We start from the raw sequence: 18,985 nt of genomic DNA on the forward strand, positions 1-18,985 counted from the left end.
CTCCTAGGATCTGAAAGCAGGCGTGACTTGGTCGTCTTGTATCTTAGAATTAGAATCAGTGCGTTTCTTTCATAGTCTTTGGTTAAGGGAGGTTTTATAGGCTAGCACAGGTTAAAGAGGAGGTACGACACAAGCGCGGACTCTACCAGCTCAACCATCAACAGACTTTGTGAGATGATGTCACTTGAGAATATTTCTGGAAACTGAGTATAGGTGGGAGTTACAGTGTGGGTTTACCGTGATGGCGCAGAAAGAGCGCATTCAGGCCATGACTTCGGAGACCAGCATGCAGCTGTACTGATGTTTAGGTTTCTGGGGTGTGGCCTTAGTGTCTTTTCCAGTTGCGCTGAGAAACCACTGCGACAAAAGCCACCTCCGTGGGAAAGCGTTTCTTCAGCTCACAGTTCTGGGCCGCGGTCCATCGTAGCAGGGGAACCACAGCCCAGGGGCCTGAGAGAGCATGGCTTAGGGATCCACAGAAGTCACGGAAGCAGAGAACAATGAGTGGAGCATGCTTGGGTGTGTTCAACTCCATGTCTTCAGTCTTATACAATTTAGAATCCTCTGCCTAGGGGATGGTGGTACCCACAGTGGGTGGGGCCTCCCGCCGCAGTCATTATAATCCATCTCAGGTATGCCCACAGCACAGCCCATCTCACCAATCCCTTGCTGAGATTCCCTTCTCAGGCAATATGTTTGTAGTAAAACTTAATGGAAAAATAAAGAGGTCACAGATTTGCTAGAGAGCAAGGGGGCGCATATGGGAGGGTTTGGAAGGAAGAGAGAAAAGAGGGGAAATGATATAATTATATTATAATCTCAAAAATAAATGTAGTAAGTTGAAAAATCAAAGGACTAACATCATAGCATACATTGTTAAAAGCTTATATTACTTAGTGTTTGACTATCTTACTGACTGGAAAGTTCATCCTGAAGATGAAAATATTAAAATTCTAATGAAAATACTATACCCCGACCTTTCAGGTGAAAAGCTAGGATTTTCTTCTTGGGTCTCTGTGTAGATGTTTAGATAGGCGAATGATGGAAATGGGGGTGGGAAAAGAACAACTTATTGTTTTCGTTTTTAAAGAATGTGGGGTCCTTGTAGACGAAGATTTCTTGCATCTTGCTTTAAAACACAAACTGTGTTTTATCCATTTCAGAGCAACAACCAGATTGAGAACATCACAGGTCTGGAGGAACTGAAAGCCTTGCAGAAGCTGGATCTCTCCTACAATCAGATCAGTAGCCTCCAGGGCTTGGAGAACCATGACCTCCTGGAAGTGATCAACCTAGAGGAGAACAAGGTGGATAACGTAGTGCGTGGCTTCTGTGGGCATTTAGGGAGTGGCTTCTGTGGGTAACGTAGGGCGTGGCTCCCATGGGTAACATAGGAGGTGGCTTCCGTGGGTAACATAGGGCATGGCTCCCGTGGGTAACATAGGGCGTGGCTCCCGTGGATAACATAGGGTGTGGCTTCTGTGGCTCTGTGAAGTGATCCTGTATTGGCTTTTCAAGGCTTACATGGAATGCCCTCTAGCAAACTTTCTGGGGCAGTTCTTAGAGTATGACTTTTTGGAAAAACACCACCATTTCTAAGCATTTGATGATTCTTAGTCACAGTATTTTAAAGGTTGAAATTGTCATCGTGTGTGTAATTTTCTGAGGTTGTGTTCACACAACATTTTCTGTAGAAAGAAAGTGTTCAGACAATTCAAAATGTCCAAGCAAGAAGAGACAAGAGAATATCCACAGGCAGATGTCTCCTCTTGCCTACATTCAGGAATTCAGACTATTGGTGGGAGAGGCATGGGGAAGATGCTGCTAAAAAGGATACAAAGCTTCAGCTAGAGGCTGGGCAGAGGGACGCTTCAGCTAGAGGCTAGGCAGAGGGATGCTTCAGCTAGAGGCTGGGCAGAGGGATGCTTCAGCTAGACGCTAGGCAGAGGGATGCTTCAGCTAGAGGCTGGGCAGAGGGATGCTTCAGTTAGAGGCTAGGCAGAGGGATGCTTCAGCTAGAGGCTAGGCAGAGGGATGCTTCAGCTAGAGGCTGGGCAGAGGGATGCTTCAGCTAGAGGCTGGGCAGAGGGATGCTTCAGCTAGACGCTAGGCAGAGGGATGCTTCAGCTAGAGGCTAGGCAGAGGGATGCTTCAGCTAGAGGCTAGGCAGAGGGATGCTTCAGCTAGACGCTAGGCAGAGGGATGCTTCAGTTAGAGGCTAGGCAGAGGGATGCTTCAGCTAGAGGCTAGGCAGAGGGATGCTTCAGTTAGAGGCTGGGCAGAGGGATGCTTCAGTTAGAGGTTGGGCAGAGGGAAGCTTCAGCTAGAGGCTGGGCAAAGGGATGCATTCTGAAATCTACTTAGGGGGGCTGGAGAGATGGCTCAGCGGTTAAGCGCACTGCCTGCTCTTCCAAAGGTCCTGAGTTCAATTCCCATCAACCACATGGTGGCTCACAACCATCTGTAATGAGATCTGGTGCCCTCTTCTGGCCTGTATACAGAATACTGAGAATACTGTGTACGTAATAAATAAATAAATCTTTTAAAAAAATAAAATCTATTTAGTACCACCAACTGCAGTTAACAATACAGTGTTTTGCATGTGTTTTGGAGTGGGGGAGGGTAGATGTTGAGACAGGGTGTCAGGTAGCCTAAGCTGGCCTTGAACTTGCTATGTAGCCAAAACCAGCCTTGAACATTGGTCCTCCTGCCTCTACCTCCAAAGTGCTAGAATTTATAGACATGAGCCACCACTAGTTAGCAATAGTGGTCTTGAAAAATGCTGAAAATGGTTTTTAATGTTCTTAACACAAAAACAATAGCCTTTAGGAAATAATAGATTATTAGCTATATTTAGCCTTTCTACAATATGTGTATATGTGTATGTATGTATATATATATATCATGTTGAACATGTTAAATATAAATATAAACAGTTGTATCTGTAATCTAATAAATGTAAATGCCACAAGAAAGGCTTAACCATAAAAATTAAGCAAAATGAACAGACATAGAAATGATTTCTTTTTTTTTTAAAAAATATTTATTTATTTATATAATACCCTGTCTGTGTGTATGCCTGCAGGCCAGAAGAGGGCACCAGACTCCTTTATAGATGGTTGTGAGCCACCATGTGGTCGCTGGGAACCGAACTCAGGACCTCTGGAAGAGCAGGCAACGCTCCCAACCTCTGAGCCATCTCTCCAGCCCTAGAAATGATTTCTTACATACTGCTATAGCAACAGTGTCTCTTCAATGGGTTGGGAAATGAATTTGTTTGCTTATCTGGCTCAATGTACCCTTTACTTTCAAAATTATATTCATATTCTCTTTCTCTCTTTTAAACTCCAAATTAATTAATTTAGTTAGTTGTCCCTCCCTTTCTTCTTTGTTTCCTGTTTTTTTTTTTCATTCTTCCTTCCTTGCACAGTACTGGGGCCTCTCACAAGCCCATGACTAAGCTATATTCCAAGGAACTTTTTCCCACCAAGCTTGCATTCTTCATTAGGTTGTAAACAAATCAACAAAAGTCAGTTACTACAGTCTAAGAATAAGCACAGTTGTAATCTTAGACAAGATTGATCTTCACCTCACTTTATCTCTTAACTGAGTTGATTTAGTGACTTCTTACAAGGTAAATGATTCTGTTAGATGACATTGGTCCATGTATCTTGTGTCGCAGGAAGACAGTACAATTTCTGTTCCAAATGGCTTTAGCGTCCTTTTTATGAATTGCCATTGAGGATTGACTTAAGAAATACTTTGTGTTTAACATGGCTGTCATATTTATATAGGGGATGTTTAGAAGGTAGAACAAGCTCATTAAATGCCAGCTCAGTACATCTAAGAATTTAAGAGAAGTAACAGCAGTGGTGATAAAACAGTTATAGTAGATGAGAACCTAGGGCCTTGCCTTCAGAAATGGGAGTGGAATTAGACTTGAGAACCCAAGCTGTAGACAGAGACCAGGCTTTTGTTTCCCAGCTGCCCAGACCTGGATAATCAAGCAGAAACTTTATTAATTACAACAGTGTTTCGCTTCTTAGCTCAGGCTTATTATAACTTAAATTATGTGATCCACGTAGCTTGGTACCTTTTCTCAGTGAGGCATTCTCATCTTGCTTCCTCTGCATCTAGCTGGTGACTGCATCTCTGCCTTTCCTCTTCCCAGCATTCTCTTAGTCTGGTTGCCCTGCCTATACTTCCTTCCTGGCTACTGGCCAATCCGCGTTTCATTAAACCAATATGAGTGACAAATCTATACGGTGTACAAGAGCATTATCCCACAGCAACAAGGCTTGGATGTGCCATGGGTGTAAAGTTACCAGCACTAATAAAAGGGAAAAAGAAAGGAGACGTTAACTTTAATAATATACATTATTTAACTAGGTAGCTCTGAAATGCAGTTTTAGCACATAATCTACATATGAAATTATTATTGAGCTATTTTGTCTCCTACTGTTTTATATCGGACTTTTGGCACTGGGTGTTTATGTTATAGTTGGGAGTACATCTCACTTCGTTTAGCCAGAATGCGGGTCCAAAGTCACACCACATAGAATATATCTCTCTCTTGCTTTTCAAGTCACTTTCTAAACTACACTGGAAAAGGGTGAAAGAAAAAGAGGTATGTTCAAATGAAGAAAGGCATTTATAATTTCCTAACGTTAGAGACTCTGTTCTGTAAAAAAGTGGACACTCGCCCTACAGGGCACTCCTTTGGCAAATCAGTCTTTGACAGTAGCATAATTCCCTGGTCCCCCACTGGGCATGGTGGGAGTAACTTACAATCCTTTGAAATGTTATTTGAACCCTCTGACGAGTCCCTAAGGGGTTTCTATAGGATGGTTGAGAATTTTTTTATTCAGGGGTGGAAAATTTATTTGTAAAGGGAGCACCACATAGGTATGCTGCTTCCTCTATGATTCAGTGCGATGTGAGGACTGTTTTCTCGGTAGCCATTTCCTCAGTGTTATTCTGTTTATACCTGTGTACATGCCTGCCCTTTGCCCATGTTTGCTGTCTGCTGGTTAGGGGACCCCTGCCATCTTCCACTCTGCGGTCCCTGTGACATTCTAAATCATGGCTAGCGCTTAAAGTTGACCCAAACTTTCAACGCCACCACAGCCTCTACACCCTCCCAGCTGTGGGATTCTTGTCAGGGCTAACTCAGGGAACACTAGGCTGCTTCTGAATCTTGGCGCTACACCTCCGAGTTTCTGTGTATCAGGAGGCCGTTGTTTTTCAAGACAAAGTTTGTCTGTGTAGCCCTGGCTGTTCTGGAACTTGCTTTGTAGGCTCAGCTTGCCTCAAGCTTACAGATTCACCTGCCTCTGGGATTAAAGGTGTGCACCACCAAGCCCAGCTAATACCTTAGAATTTATTATCAGCCCTTCTTGTCCATTTTTGCAAGGAGTCACAATACAGTACTCAAAACCACAGATGCGAGGAAAGAGCTTCACTTGTAGATAACTTCAGCACTCTGCTGAGCCAGTCTGGTCTTCTCCATCAGTTACGCTGCCTTGGACAGTCTCCCTCGACGTGGATGGAGGTGGCGACAGCGAGGCATTGTTTTCATAGATGGTGTGTGTTCTAAGGTAAAGGGTTTCTTGCTTCTCATTGTTCAGCAATAGACTCTTTTTAATGTCTCAGGCAAGCAATGAGAGGACATTACCACCGCCTTCTTGGATCCCAGTTCATGCTTTTGTCCTTGTGTATATAGTAACATAAAGAATTTGTGGGAATTTGACTGCTAAGTGAACTTGATCTCTCTTTGGGTTTCCACTTATTAGGCTTGAAAAGAGGAGCTTTGAGTATACGATCTGGGGGTCTCCTGTCTTATGCAGGGCCAATGCGGAAGCAGAGGCAGCTGGGTCTGGATTCGCGGAGATGTTGGTGTGGTCATATCACTGTTAAAGTCACTCTTCATTCTACTCCTGCCATTGGACACACGCAGGAAGGAGGTCCCTTGGGTGCTCTTGGTCTCTACATCCCAATAGGCCAGCCAGGGATAGGTAGCCTGAGCTGCTATCCAGCCCCCAAAGTAATAGAACTAGAAACTGCCCATGGTTCTCTGCAGAATGCCATGGTGTTCACTTGCAGCCTTGGTTCTTAAGCTGCTTCATTGCTTCTTCAGAACATTTGAGCTTCAGGCCAGGGCTGATATCACTTTCCCTATAGTCATGGCCCTTAATGCCTGCTCCAGAATGGCCAAGTTGGCCTATTTCTTGTTAACCTACTCCGTGGAGTTGGAGTAAGACTGCTAAAAAAGTCAAGGACTTGACTGAGATCATTAGGCGATCGGTAGAGGAAAGAAGACCTCATATGGTCAGTCCACATAACTTAGGGCAGAGACCAGTAGGCTTAGGGGTAAGCGTGGGGCCATGTGCTCTCTGGTTAGGGATTTGGGAGGTGGGGCGTCATCACTTTCTTTCTGTCTCCTTCCGGGGTTCTCCAGCAACTTCTCGGTGTATTCTTGAGCCTCCACACTGTCTTTCATCATTAGTACTTATTACTGTGCTATGGAATAATTCTTCTGTACACTGAACATTTGTTGCTTTCCTTGTTAATAAAAAGCTGATTGGCCAATAGCTAGGCAGGATTTTCAGGGCAGAGAGAATGCTGAGAAGAAGAAGGGCGGAGTCTGAGGAGTCTCTAGGCAGTCAGAAGAAGCAACATGGGAAGTTCATAGATGAGGTAAACAAGCCTTGGGGCAGCAATAGACTAATGGAAATGGGTTAATTTAAGTTGTAAGAGCTGGCTGGAGATAAGCCTAAGTTACCAGTCAAGCATTTATAAGTAGTATTAAGTCTCTGTGCATTTATTGGGGGAACTGGAAGTCCCAGTGAAAAGCTTCACCTATACCCAAGATTACAGCATGCCATATTTTATTCTTTATATCTTGAAGAATTATGTCCTGCCCCCTAGGAGTGGTTCTCAACCTGTGGGCCACGACCCCTTTGGGAGTCGAATGACCCTTTCACAGGAGTCACCCAAGATCATCAGGGAAACAGATGTTTACGTCATGATCCATAACAGTAGCAAAATAACAGTTACAAAGTAGCAACAAAAATAATTTTATGCTTGGTCACTGCAACATGAAGAGCTGTATTAAAGTGTCGGAGAACCACCCTTTAGGAAGGTTGGGAACCACCTCTCTAAGATGTTATCTTCTTGACCTTGGAGAGTTTATCTCTTCAGACTGTGCCAGGCTTGATTTATGGTTGGCACTCAAGAATATTGTTGGGGGAAAATATGACTCTCTAGAGTCCTCAGCCCCTCACCTCTGAAGGGTGTGGATGGTGTCTAAGGTGCAGTAAAATTCTGGGAAAACTGCGAGTGCCTGGCCCCCTCCTGGGTGAAGAAAGGTAAATGGGCAAGGTCAGCAGTTGTTTGAGTGGAGACTGTGAGGCTACAGTGAGTCAGAGGCAGTAAAGAGAGGAAGGTCCCAGAGGGGAGCCCTCTGAGGCAGAAATCGCGAGGCAGCATGGACTGTGGACTGAAGACGCTAGGTCTCTGTCAGGTGGCAGGGGTGACTGGATGGTAATGGTGCCAACCAGCACCATGGCGAGGCGTGACATTCATTTTCTCTAAATGTTGTAGGGGCAGGATCCCACTCCAGCATAGGGAACTGCACTATGTCGCCATCTCTCAGAAGGTAAATGCGGCCATGACGCAGCTTCTCGGAAGCTAATCCTGTGAGGTAGAAGGCCCACTAACCCTTCCCTGCCTCCCTTGTTTAGAAAAGGGTTTCTACAGGTGAAGTTAATGATCTCAACATGAGATCATGCTGGTATTAGGATGACCTGAAGGCCTGAGAGACAGAAGGGGAGAAAACAGGCACGGAGGCCAGGTTTATGTTGCTTTAAGTCAAGGCTGTCTGGCTTCACGAGAAGCTGGAAGAGGCAAGGAAGGATTCTCTTTTGGCACCTTCAGAGGAATCACCGCTTGCCAGCCTTTGATTGCACCCTCATCTTCAGAGCCGTAAGAATTAGCTCCTGCCGTTTTCAGCCTCCTAGTTTTGGGTTTGTCATGAGCCCTCCAAGGCTCGTATAGTGTGCTGCTGTATGTCTGTGGAATGGAGGGGAGGATGAGAGTTATTTTTAACACCAACCGCTTGTCTTTTCTGATTTTTGCGTTTTCATAAAATTTCCTTACCTTAATTTTAAAAATATTCTTATGAATTTTTTATTTCAAATTTTGGATTATTTTTTCATTATTTAGTCTTTAACTAGGACTTGCGTGTGCATGTGTGGGGAGCAGTGTTCAATAGGAATCGAATTCCTATATAGAAAACAAATAGTCCCAATATTTCAAAAATCTGATTTAATAGCATAAGATAATCTATTAATGGATATGTCAGGATTTATTGAATTATTTACTTATTGAAATTTGTTGTGTTTACAACCTGCTATTAAAATAATGTTGAAGTATATATATCCTCACACATAAATCTATTGTTTCATGCATTTTTTAAATCATTTCCTCATGATGGATTTTTGGAAATGCCATTACTGGGCATGAGTGTCATAAAGCTCATTCATGCTTACGTCTCCCACTGCAGTTATAAAGTTCGGATAACGTATTGTAGGCATCTCTGGCTCTTCATTTGTCAATACAATCATTTAAAAATTGCCAATCTGGAAGTATCAATTACCACACATACGATTTTCTAAAATGAGTACATAGTGTTCCAACTATAGGACAATGTTGTGACTCATTCAGTCACATAAGGATGGATAAAATTCTTAGGAAAAGGGGAACGTCTTTACTAACAGAATTAGACTGAATATTCTTGTATGTAATTTTGGCCTGTGTGACGATCTCTTGATCTCTTCACGTAAGTCTCGGGGAGTGGGATGGCTGGATACAATATAACTCGTCAGATTGCCCATTAGGAAGAAGGCACACTTTCCACTCTGACCGGCAGTCTGTAGGCGCTTAAGGCCAGGCCTTGTGGGTGAGACAAGGTGGATGCAAGAACAAGAACTGTGTGCCAGGCAGAAATCAAGCCCATTGCTCAGAAATTCTGATGGAAAAATACAAGCCAAGTTTACCGTCTACCTTCCTGAAAAAAAATCAATATAAAAACAATTTTATTTTTCTTATAGATGGTTCACATGTCAGTCTGAAGGACAATTTCATTATCTTATACGGGGAAAAGCTAATAAAATAGCTTGCTACTTCTCCAGCTAGCTTATTTTTTGTGCATGGGGGACACACACGGTATGCTGCAACTTTGGAGTTTGCCTTTCTGATGACAGTTTTGGAAATGGCATCCTGGACTGTGGTTAGTGTGTCTCACCACCCGACTTAGTTTTGGACTAATTTGCATTTTGGTGTCACTGGGGTTTGGATGACTTAGAAATTTTCTGTGAACCGCTTGGTAGAATGCTTTAATGAGACATGCAGAAATACTAATTTATTATAAAATCCACTATTGCCCCTGGACTAAGATTGATATCGTTTACTGTAGAAATCTTAAGCCTCTTTGCCATTAGAGTGGCGGAGAATGGAGGGCTGCTGCAACCCAGGCTACCCCTGGCTAAATCAAGCCACGTTTCGACCTGGGGAGCCACTTCTGGTTTTTCAAATTGCAAACTAGAGCCTGTGCACAGAAATGCTTAGTCAGCAGGCGCATCCGTGGACGCTCACCACAAATCGGTCACACAACTGAGGGCGGGCGGGGCGGGGTGGAGTGGGTGGCATGGCACACACCTTTAATGCCAGTGCTCAGGAGGCAGGGCCAGGAGGATCTCTGTGAGTTCAAGGCCAGGCTGGTCTACACTGAGAGTTCAAGGCCAGTGAGGGTTACGTGGAAGAGACCCTGTCTCAAAATAAACAAACAAATTATACAGTTTCTGCTGAGACGTAATCCTTATGGAAAAGGCGCAGAAGGCTGGCCTGTCTCCTACAGTGGAAGCCTTAGGCAGTCACAGACAGCAGAGGGAAGAAACTGGGTTGGGCGGAAAGTCTGAGCCTGGAGGGCTGGAACAAGGTGGCTGTTCTGTTTCTCTCACTTTACGAGCTATTTTAGTTCTACTCAGAATCAGCATGCATGAGGAGATTACTGTTCTCCAGGCTGAAGGAAAGGGAGAAGATGGGGTCCCGCGTGCTCTCATCTCCCGAGGTCATGCAGCAATTCCCGCCTCCTCCAATGACTTTAGAGCATTCTCCTTGACAAGCTGGGTATTCAACTGGACACATTTGAAATAAATTAGATTTAAAGGAACCAATTATATTGGCTCCCGTTATATTGTGTTCCCTATTGTCTTCACTGGCTGTTGATAATGGATTTATTTATTTTGATCAAATAGATTGAGGAGCTGAGTGAAATAGAATATATTGAAAATCTTCCTATCCTTCGAGTTCTCAATCTGCTAAAGAATCCAATTCAGGTGAGAGTTTATTTCCCTTGGGGAGGGGGAGGGGAAGGGAGCAAGGACCAGTCTTAGAGTTCCCGTTCAGCCCCGTGCTGTGATAGGGAGCTTCAGGGATGTGAGTGCAGCCCCCGCCTCTGGAAATCATTACAACAGCTACATGAACTAGCATTGTAAACCGCTTGTTTTAGAGAAGTGTGGTTGTCTTTCAGGGCTAACCATCTGTCAACTGCCCCAGTTCCTGTAAAGCCTGCAGTTGAAAGTCTCTTACCTGGCCCTTTAAGTCATGTGGTGGGTGGAGCTAAACGTTACAGCAGAGGATGAATAATAAGATTGTAAAGCAATGTTCTTGTCCTTTCATATTGGAGAATCAAGAGCCCAGGGGTCCAGACAGAATGTGGTTTCTGTTTTGTAACAGCAAAGGCAGTGTTAGCGTGGATGCCCAAAGTAATTTGCCTGAAGAGAGCCATGGAATCGGCATGGATATAAAACAACTATAGACTAAAATGACATAGTCCCTAGGGGTTTCTAACCACTGAGCTCTAAGGATCAGGGACAGTTTCCAGCTCCTCTTTTCCTCCATTGCTCATGCCCTTCTTCCTACCCCTTTCCTTCACTCGTTGTCCATCTTTGTTTGGTGTTTGTACCCACGGTCTCCCCTCTTGATTCCACAGAGTCCTAGCTAAGTCAGCTTCTCTTGTGTTCTCCTGGTTTACGTCTTGACGAGTATGTCTAGACAAATAAAATATCAAATCAGAAATAAAAAAAGAGATATTGAAAAATAAAAGCGGATAGAGAGGTGGGGGAGGGGGGACAGTGGTCAGCAAGGTAAAAGCCTCCCAGGGGAAGCAGTGAGGAGCGAGACTGAGTAGCCCCAAAGTCCCAGGCTCTGGCCCTCAGAGAGCGGTCTGTGCCTACAGGAACCCCTCCCGCCAGTGAATTCACCTATAAACAAACAGTCATAGCCCTTGCACTGTGAAGCGTGCAAGAGAAGCTTTACAAATGCACCAGTTGGTGCATGATAATCATCCAGGGATCGGGGCCTGGCAGCTCCCTCCTACATACAACACGGAGTGACTCGTCAGGGTAACTAGCAGTCTGTCTCCTGTGTCTCTGTGTGGGGACCCTAAGGAATGATCCTGTTCTGGATACTTCTCTTGCATTCCCATCCGTGAAAGGCATCTTCCACCTGTATCACGCTATTCAAAGAGATGAAGCTTCCTATACCAGAAACAGAAACGAAACAAAACACCTCAGTTATCACTTTCAAAGTCAGGCAATCCTAACAGTTGGCAGGGAGTAAAGAGGAATTTGTTCATAAGCCAAGTCTCATTTTATTATTGCAACGTAAGTTCATAATGAATGATCCCAGCTAATACAAAAGAACACACTAAATAATAAACCCACGATGAAATAATAAGAAATAGCCAAATGTCATTATTTTCAGTAATGAAACTCTTTGCATTAGAAGAGAGGGGCTTGGCATCTTAGATGGGGTGCCCCACCTCATCAAGGCTTCACCTCTACCCCCGAGGATAATCCTGCCACCCTGCTTATCTCACAGGGATATTAGTGAGATCCGAACATGTGACGCGATTTATCAATTATAGGACACATTCTGCATCTTTGTTGTTAATTTAAGGGGGCTGGTGAATGTGAAAATGCAGAGCCCTGTGGGGGTATAAGGGGCGTGGAAGACAGTCATGGCAATGGGTCTCGAAAAGGCCCAACTAGAACAGAAAGGCCCCTGAGAATAGGTTGGTGTTCGCTGACCTGGGGAAGAGAAAAAGCCATTGAATAGTCTCCTCTTGCTTTAACTAGAGCAAATCTGAGTACTGGTTCTTCGTAATATTTATGCTGCTGCGACTGACAGAGTTAGATCAGCAGAAGATTAAAGTGGAAGAGAAGGTACGTATGTAATCATGCGTGTGCTCCGTGTGTTTTCCGGTTAATATGTTCAAAACTTGCATGCTGCTTGTGGCAGGGTTAGTGCAACCAATCAGCGAGACGCATAGCAGTATGCAGATTAATCCTTTCCAGGACGGATCTCCTTGTCCCCGGTTTGTCAGTTGAACCCCCTGTTGAGCTGGGTCTCAGCACTTGCAGTGACAGGCTGTCCATGGGTGCGGTAGGCAGTCTGACAGTGCGGAAGGCAAACGGGCGCCCCCTCCTGCTGCCCACTCCCTGTTGTGGCTGACAGCAGTATACGCCACTTTCCGATCTAATCGCAGACTCTGAAATTGTCTGTTATTTTGAAAATTAACAACGAAATGTATCGTGTCTTTCGATGTAATCTCTGCTATTGTAGTGTCTCTGCTTCTGCTCTCTATGGTGATCTGTCTGGTCCACAGAGTTGCGGAGGAATGAGCTCTTGAGTGCTAGCCCGCACCAGCTCCCTCCTCCCATGACCGCTAAGGAGGGGCTGCTTATACGAGATCCACTGTGAGAAGGGAATGAGAAAGGTATAGAGGTGGGCACCTATTGCATCCCACAGATGCCTTTCTGCAGCCCAGACTAAGAGTTCCAGATGCTTCCCCATCCTTATTTCCACACTCCCAGGCCTCTTTTAACATTTTGCAAGTAGAATTAAAATGAAAATCACCGTTAAATAAAGGGTCATGTGTTTAGGAGGCCAGTAAAAACAGAGACCTTTACACCAAGGATAGGGCCTGTATCCTTGGCTAGAGAGAGTCAGAGAAAAGTGGAGCAAGTCTGGGAGAATGTGAGGGGGTGGGAACATCTTGGGCAAGAAGATACCAGAAAGCAGTCCAATGGCGTCGACGACATAGAATCTTGAACAATGCATTTTATTCCTTCTTCTCGTCCTAGAAGTTGGATTGTTTATTGTATTAAAATCAATCACGTGCTTCAGAGGTGTTGTTTTGTCTTTAGCTTGCTGCCCCAAACGGAGAATATAAAGGAAATGAGGACTTAAGGACCTGGCCCAGCTTTTTACAGTAACAGCCATTATTGGAATTTTAGGGAAGTTAGTGACAGGAAGAATGAGTGCAAGGCCAGGGAGCACGTGACTTACCTTGTCAATCTAGAGTGCATATCTAGGAATTTCTCTAAGCGCAGGCCAACCCTCACGTTCTTTCGGGAGCAAACACATCTCCTTTTTACTTTCCTCCTTCTGGAAAAGGTTTCTGCCGTGAATATATATGACCCTCCCCCTGAAGTGGTCGCTGTCCGAGATCACATGACCCATGTTGTCAACAGCATGTCGCAGCCACAGAGGATCTTTGACAGGTATTTATTAGGACCCTCTACAGGTAGAACGCATGCCAGAAACAGACAGGATTGCTGTTTCCTCTAGCCCTCCTTCTCGTGTGAGTCACTCCTTCGCTAGAGAAGCGACTTTCTCAGGGTTGGAGAGAAGGCTCACAGGCTAAGAGCACCGGCTGCTCTTCCACGGGACCCGGTTCAATTCCCAGACTTACGTGTGAGCTCACAACTGTCTGTAACTCCAGTCCCAGGGGATCTGATTCTCTCCTGGCATCCATGAACATCAGTCACACACATAGCTCATGGACGACAGACTCCGTGCAGGCAAAACACATGTGTACATAAGACAGTTAAAAAAAAGTTTGTAGTTTCTTTCTTCCTTCTCTGAGGTAAGGGGCCACGTCTCCCACTGTGGCTGCTAACTGTGTGCTTGGCTGTGTTTTCCCTTTGGTGGCTTTCCCAGGCGTGAGGGTGATCTGACTCCCTCCAGTCTCTCTTCAGGACCCTTGCATTTTAGCTGCCAAAGCGAATCAGGGGTAGAGGGTAGACTTTTTCTTATGGTCTGAGAGGATATGGTCCATCATCGTGATGCAGAATAAAGAACTCCCAGCTGCGGCAGAGGGGTTTTCTTATGTCTGGGCAGATCGGGAAGTGGGGACGAGAAGGCAGGCTCTCAGTCCTGGGTGGTACTAGTGTTGGTTTGAATGAGAAATGTCTCCTGTGTTCATGTATTTGAACACCTGCTCCTCAGTTGCGGTGCTGTTTAGGAAAGATTATGGAACCTCTGGAGGTACGGCCTTGCTGGAAGAAGTCCGTCATTGGGGGAGGACTCTGAGGGTGTACAGCTCTGCCCAGCTTCCAGCTTGTCCTCTCTGCTTTGTATTTTCCATTGAAGATGTGATCCCTGAGCCTCCTTCTCTGGGCTGCTTGCTGCCGTCCCTCCCCTGCCGTGATGGACTCTTCCTTGAGACCCGTGAACGCAAAGTGAACCCCCTTTTTAGTTGCTTTTTGTCATGATATCTATCACAGCAAAAAGTAGCCAATATAGCTCTGTACACATGTCATATTCCCCTCAGTTAACCCTCTTTGGAAAACCCCTCAAAAATGCACCCAACGGTGCACCTCACTAATGTCCTAGACAAGCTGAGGGTCACAGTTAACATCACCCCGTCCCTTGGAAACCCTTTCTTAACTGCGGGCATTCTGGATGGATTCTGATCTTTAGGGGAGTACCTAGCAGGAAGCCCAGCTCACCCCGGAGAAACCTGAATTGTCTCTGCTGGGATGCCACCAGCGCAGCAGGGAGGAGCCACCTTGCGTGGCTGCACGCAGGAGTCTCTCACCTCCACATCCGAAGACAGATTTACCACGGTTTCTCCATTTCTCTTGAAACAGTCTGTCAGAGCAGATGGCCATTGATGCCACAAGTATAACACAGAAATTCTATCAATACCCACAGGCGTTTTAAAAATACTTGTAAGCTCTTGGATATAAGTGCTTCTTTTCTTCCTGCGGTGTTTGCTCCTGCACCTCACAGTTGGCTTCCCGCAAGAGAGCAGAATGTTTGATTTCACGATCCAGGACGCGGTTTTTGCAAACAGTGTCGTCATGTCGGCATTGGCAGCTTTGCATGTTCATGAGAGCCCTCCAGGTGAGATGATTTAGCCCTCCATTGTGTACACCAGAAGTACATTGGACTTAGAGAAGGTCTCTGTCTTGATTTGCCGCTGCTTGCTCGATGCTTTAGGGTGTATTTATGTAAGAGCACACATCAAAGACATCAGTAGTCATGTTTGAGGAACATACTTCCTAGTCACATCTGGCTGCCAGACAAACAAGGGCAGAGGCCAAGGAGGTGTGGATCATGGCTCACAGTTCTGCTTCAGTGGCTGCCGGGAAGACCAGCCATTGCAGCTGGAGGAGGGCACCAGGGGGCTGCAGGCACCTGGTCTGTCAATGGTATACTGACATTGCCAGAAAATCAGTGTTTCCTGAATGGGGTGAGGATGCCTGATTGAAATGATGCAGACAAACTGCGAGTGGCCTGGTAGTCACTGATAGCTCTACCCTTTAGTATGCGCAACTTCCCCAGAACCGTCTTGTGCACGCTTTCCCCCAATGCTGGCCCTAATTTCTTCAAGAGGCCTTGGTTTTGTTCTGGCATACTTTGGACATAACATATGCCTTCACAATTATTTTACTTATGGAGAATTTTTGAATTGTCTAACACTTTTCTGGCTCCATGGCTTTGATTTTCTCGGTCAGGAAAACTTCCTTTTTGGCTATTTTCAATATTTGTCACTATCTGTCATATTTTTTTCTTGAAAATTGTGGGAGTCACTATGTGCATGCCATTGTAGGAAACAGTATACAGGGACTCTGCACCTTTCCCCCACATCCCACGACACTGTTGCCCTGGACAACAGTGAGTCGAGTACCAAAACCAGAAGACTGACCCAGAAGCCTTCTGAGTCACCGGGTTTCTCTTGTCCCTCCGGGACTCCTGTCTGCTTCTGTGCGGCTCTATCGGGAGTCTGTCAGCTGGCAAGCACCACATTCAGGACTTAGCAGTTTCATCCCAGGCCTCCCCGTGGTGCCTTTAGATAGGTGTGACTCTTCTATCTATCCCTCTCTCCCTCCACATCTTCTCTCAGCCCGGAAGCCATGATCTGCCCCCATATCGTAAGATTGTCAGGATTTATGATGTATGATGTATAAGATCAAGAGTATGATGTACAGCGGTCACACAGTGTAACTTTCCACCGCTCTCATCCTCCCACCCCGTGCAGGGCACCTTCCTGGAGATTCATCCATGGGGGTGAATCCTTTTATTTATTGTTAAGTAGTATTCCAGGGCGTAGATGTATCAGCATCAGCCATTCACATATTAAAGGTGTTTATGCTGATTCCAGTTTGGGGTGCCGCTAATAAAGTTGCTGTGAATACCCGTGAGCAGGATTTTGCGCATGTCACTTTCAGCCCATCTGTTTCCAGTGGGCACCTAGAGATGTTCAGAGGGCTCCTGTCCTTAGATCTGTCGGATGGTGCCCACTGCTTCCTTTTCCAGTGCCGGCTCCAGTCCCAGGCAGCCAGCACATTGCTGGAGACTCTTGCCTCCTTCTGTGGCGTGTGTTCTCCGTGGGCGCTTGTGTTTAAGCTTCCCCCGTTTTTATGGTTATCCACAGACATTAGAAACCCATGCGGTTTCCTGGATGTTATAGACTCTTCCCTGAACCCACAGCTCAGCTATGCAATCGAACATTTCATTCTGTTTCTACGGTTTATCTCACAAAGAGTGTGCAAACCATTGGCACAGTGTGTGATGTAAGACACCATGTTAATAAATCCGTTCCTGTTGAAGGTCGGGGTCTCTCTATGTAACTCTGGCTGTCCTGGAACACACCCTGTAGAATAAGCCGGCCTTCAGCTCTAAGAGCCCTTCCTGCTTCCGTCTCCCGAGTGCTGGGATGAAGGGACTGTGCTACTCTGCCAGGCAATAATTTCATTCTTTATTCCGGTCTTCCAGTCTAGAGTCACATGCCAGCCCTTCCTTTTCCTTTGAGCATGTCACTCTGCCTTCCCTTACTCCAGCTTGTGTTAAGTGAGGATTAATATAGTACAGCCTCCTTAGCGCTGCACTAATTACCCGAGGGTGTGTAGGGATCTAGTGCACTGTCTGGCCTGCGGTGAGCACTCTGGTGTGACTTCACTGTTATGCTGAAGCCTGCTTTGCATGCCTGTGTTCTAAGGTGGGGGGGGGGGGATAGGGATGCTAAATGCGGACCTCAGAATTCACTCACTGTGCTCAATGGTAAATTCTGGGAGGAAGGAATACTTAGTAACCAGGAACTAATGTGTCCTACCATATTTCACCTTTAGAAAAGCTTGGTAAAGGAAACTGAGGGAAATTTGTATTTTACCTTATCTATCCTTTGAATGAAAGTTATATTTTATGTTATGTTGTATATGTGTGTGTGCCTGAGTGTATATATGTGCATAGTGTGTGTGTGTGTGTGTGTGTGTGTGTTGGGGGGAGGTGCCTGTGAAGGCCAGAGGAGGATATCAGATTCCCCTAGAACTGGAGTTATGAGCTGGTACATGTGGGTGCTGGAAACCCAACCTGGGTCTTCTTGGAAGGGCACTTAAGTTCTCTTAACTTCTGGTCTGTCTCTCCAGCCCTAGTATTATTTTTGATTTATTACAATCTCATTCCAGAGAGTGGAACCATCCTTCTGCTTGTCTATATTCAGCGAGCACTTGTCAGTTCTGACTGTGAGTTAGAAACCCTGCCTGTGCAGGTAGCTAATGTCTCTGTGGGATCTTGTTGCAGTACTCTGCCGAGTCTGGATGCCCCTTACCCCATGCTGATCCTAACTGGTCCTGCAGCGTGTGGGAAACGAGAACTTGCCCACCGCCTCTGCAGACAGTTTAATACTTACTTCAGATATGGGTAAGTTTTCCGTTGCGTGTAAGTCTGGGAGATTTTCCTGCCTTGCTGAGGGCAGCAATCGTTTCTTTACAAAGTTCTCAGATGTTGATAATTCTGTCTGCTTTAAGCAAATTCTTAGATGGACGCACAATTTATTTAAGTTATACTTAAAAGCTAGAAGTGATAAGTAAGTGACAAAGATGTCACGTGGATGACAAGTCCTCGGATGTCCCAACCGCCATATCGCTACACTTGATTGGTCCTCGGATGTCCCAACTGCCATATCGCTACACTTGATTGGTCCTCGGATGTCCCAACTGCCATATCGCTACACTTGATTGGTCCTCAGATGTCCCAACCGCCATATTGCTACAATTGGATTGGTACAATTACTTGGACTTGCACGATGTGGAATCTTGTTTCTCCCACCATCCTAAATGATATAGTAGAAATGATTATTAGCATATATTCCAGTTGCAGAACTTATGAATTAATGAAAAGAAATAACAGATTTTGTCTTTGGTGAGACCAGTAGTAAATAGATCTCAGTGACCAAACACGTAGACAAGCAGGGCACACTCGGTCCTTTATACACCTTCCCCACGCAAGGTCGTTTAGCTTCTTTGCCATTAATCATACTGTAATCTACACAGGGTTCTATATGTAATCCTTCTAATGTTTAAGTTATGCCAACTCAGATCATTCTCCAAGACCTGAAAGTGCTGATCGCTTTAACTGAGGGCTGTGGTGTTTGAAGGAAGTGTCCTTCTACTGTCTTGCTGTTGTGTGGCACTTTCTAAGGAGAGACCAAAGTAGTGAGTCTACTAGAGACCTGTTTATTGAACCAATGAGTTTTCTGGGGTCACTTATAGTAGCGTGGAGACCCAAAGGCAGCTCCATTACCATCTCTGCGTCTATCTCCACATAGGCGGGACCCCCTGCTCACTACACC

The 18,985-nt window shown here is 45.4% G+C and overlaps 1 protein-coding gene across 3 annotated transcripts in view; it reads left to right on the forward strand.

Moving 5' to 3' along the window:
• The window catches only part of Lrguk (leucine rich repeats and guanylate kinase domain containing), a 113,799-nt gene that overhangs the window by 33,061 nt on the left and 61,753 nt on the right, over nucleotides 1–18,985 (forward strand). For all 3 annotated transcript variants that reach the window (XM_050148110.1, XM_050148111.1, XM_050148109.1), the window contains exons 7-11: nucleotides 1,164–1,307; nucleotides 10,317–10,397; nucleotides 12,201–12,287; nucleotides 13,522–13,628; nucleotides 17,935–18,054. In XM_050148110.1, the coding sequence (XP_050004067.1) occupies nucleotides 1,164–1,307; nucleotides 10,317–10,397; nucleotides 12,201–12,287; nucleotides 13,522–13,628; nucleotides 17,935–18,054 (539 nt within the window). The remainder of the gene's footprint in view (nucleotides 1–1,163; nucleotides 1,308–10,316; nucleotides 10,398–12,200; nucleotides 12,288–13,521; nucleotides 13,629–17,934; nucleotides 18,055–18,985) is intronic.

Source organism: Alexandromys fortis, unplaced genomic scaffold (genome assembly GCF_014885135.2).
Source record: "Alexandromys fortis isolate MF-2015 unplaced genomic scaffold, M_Fortis_MF-2015_v1.1 scaffold_57, whole genome shotgun sequence".
NCBI classification, from domain to species: domain Eukaryota; kingdom Metazoa; phylum Chordata; class Mammalia; order Rodentia; family Cricetidae; genus Alexandromys; species Alexandromys fortis.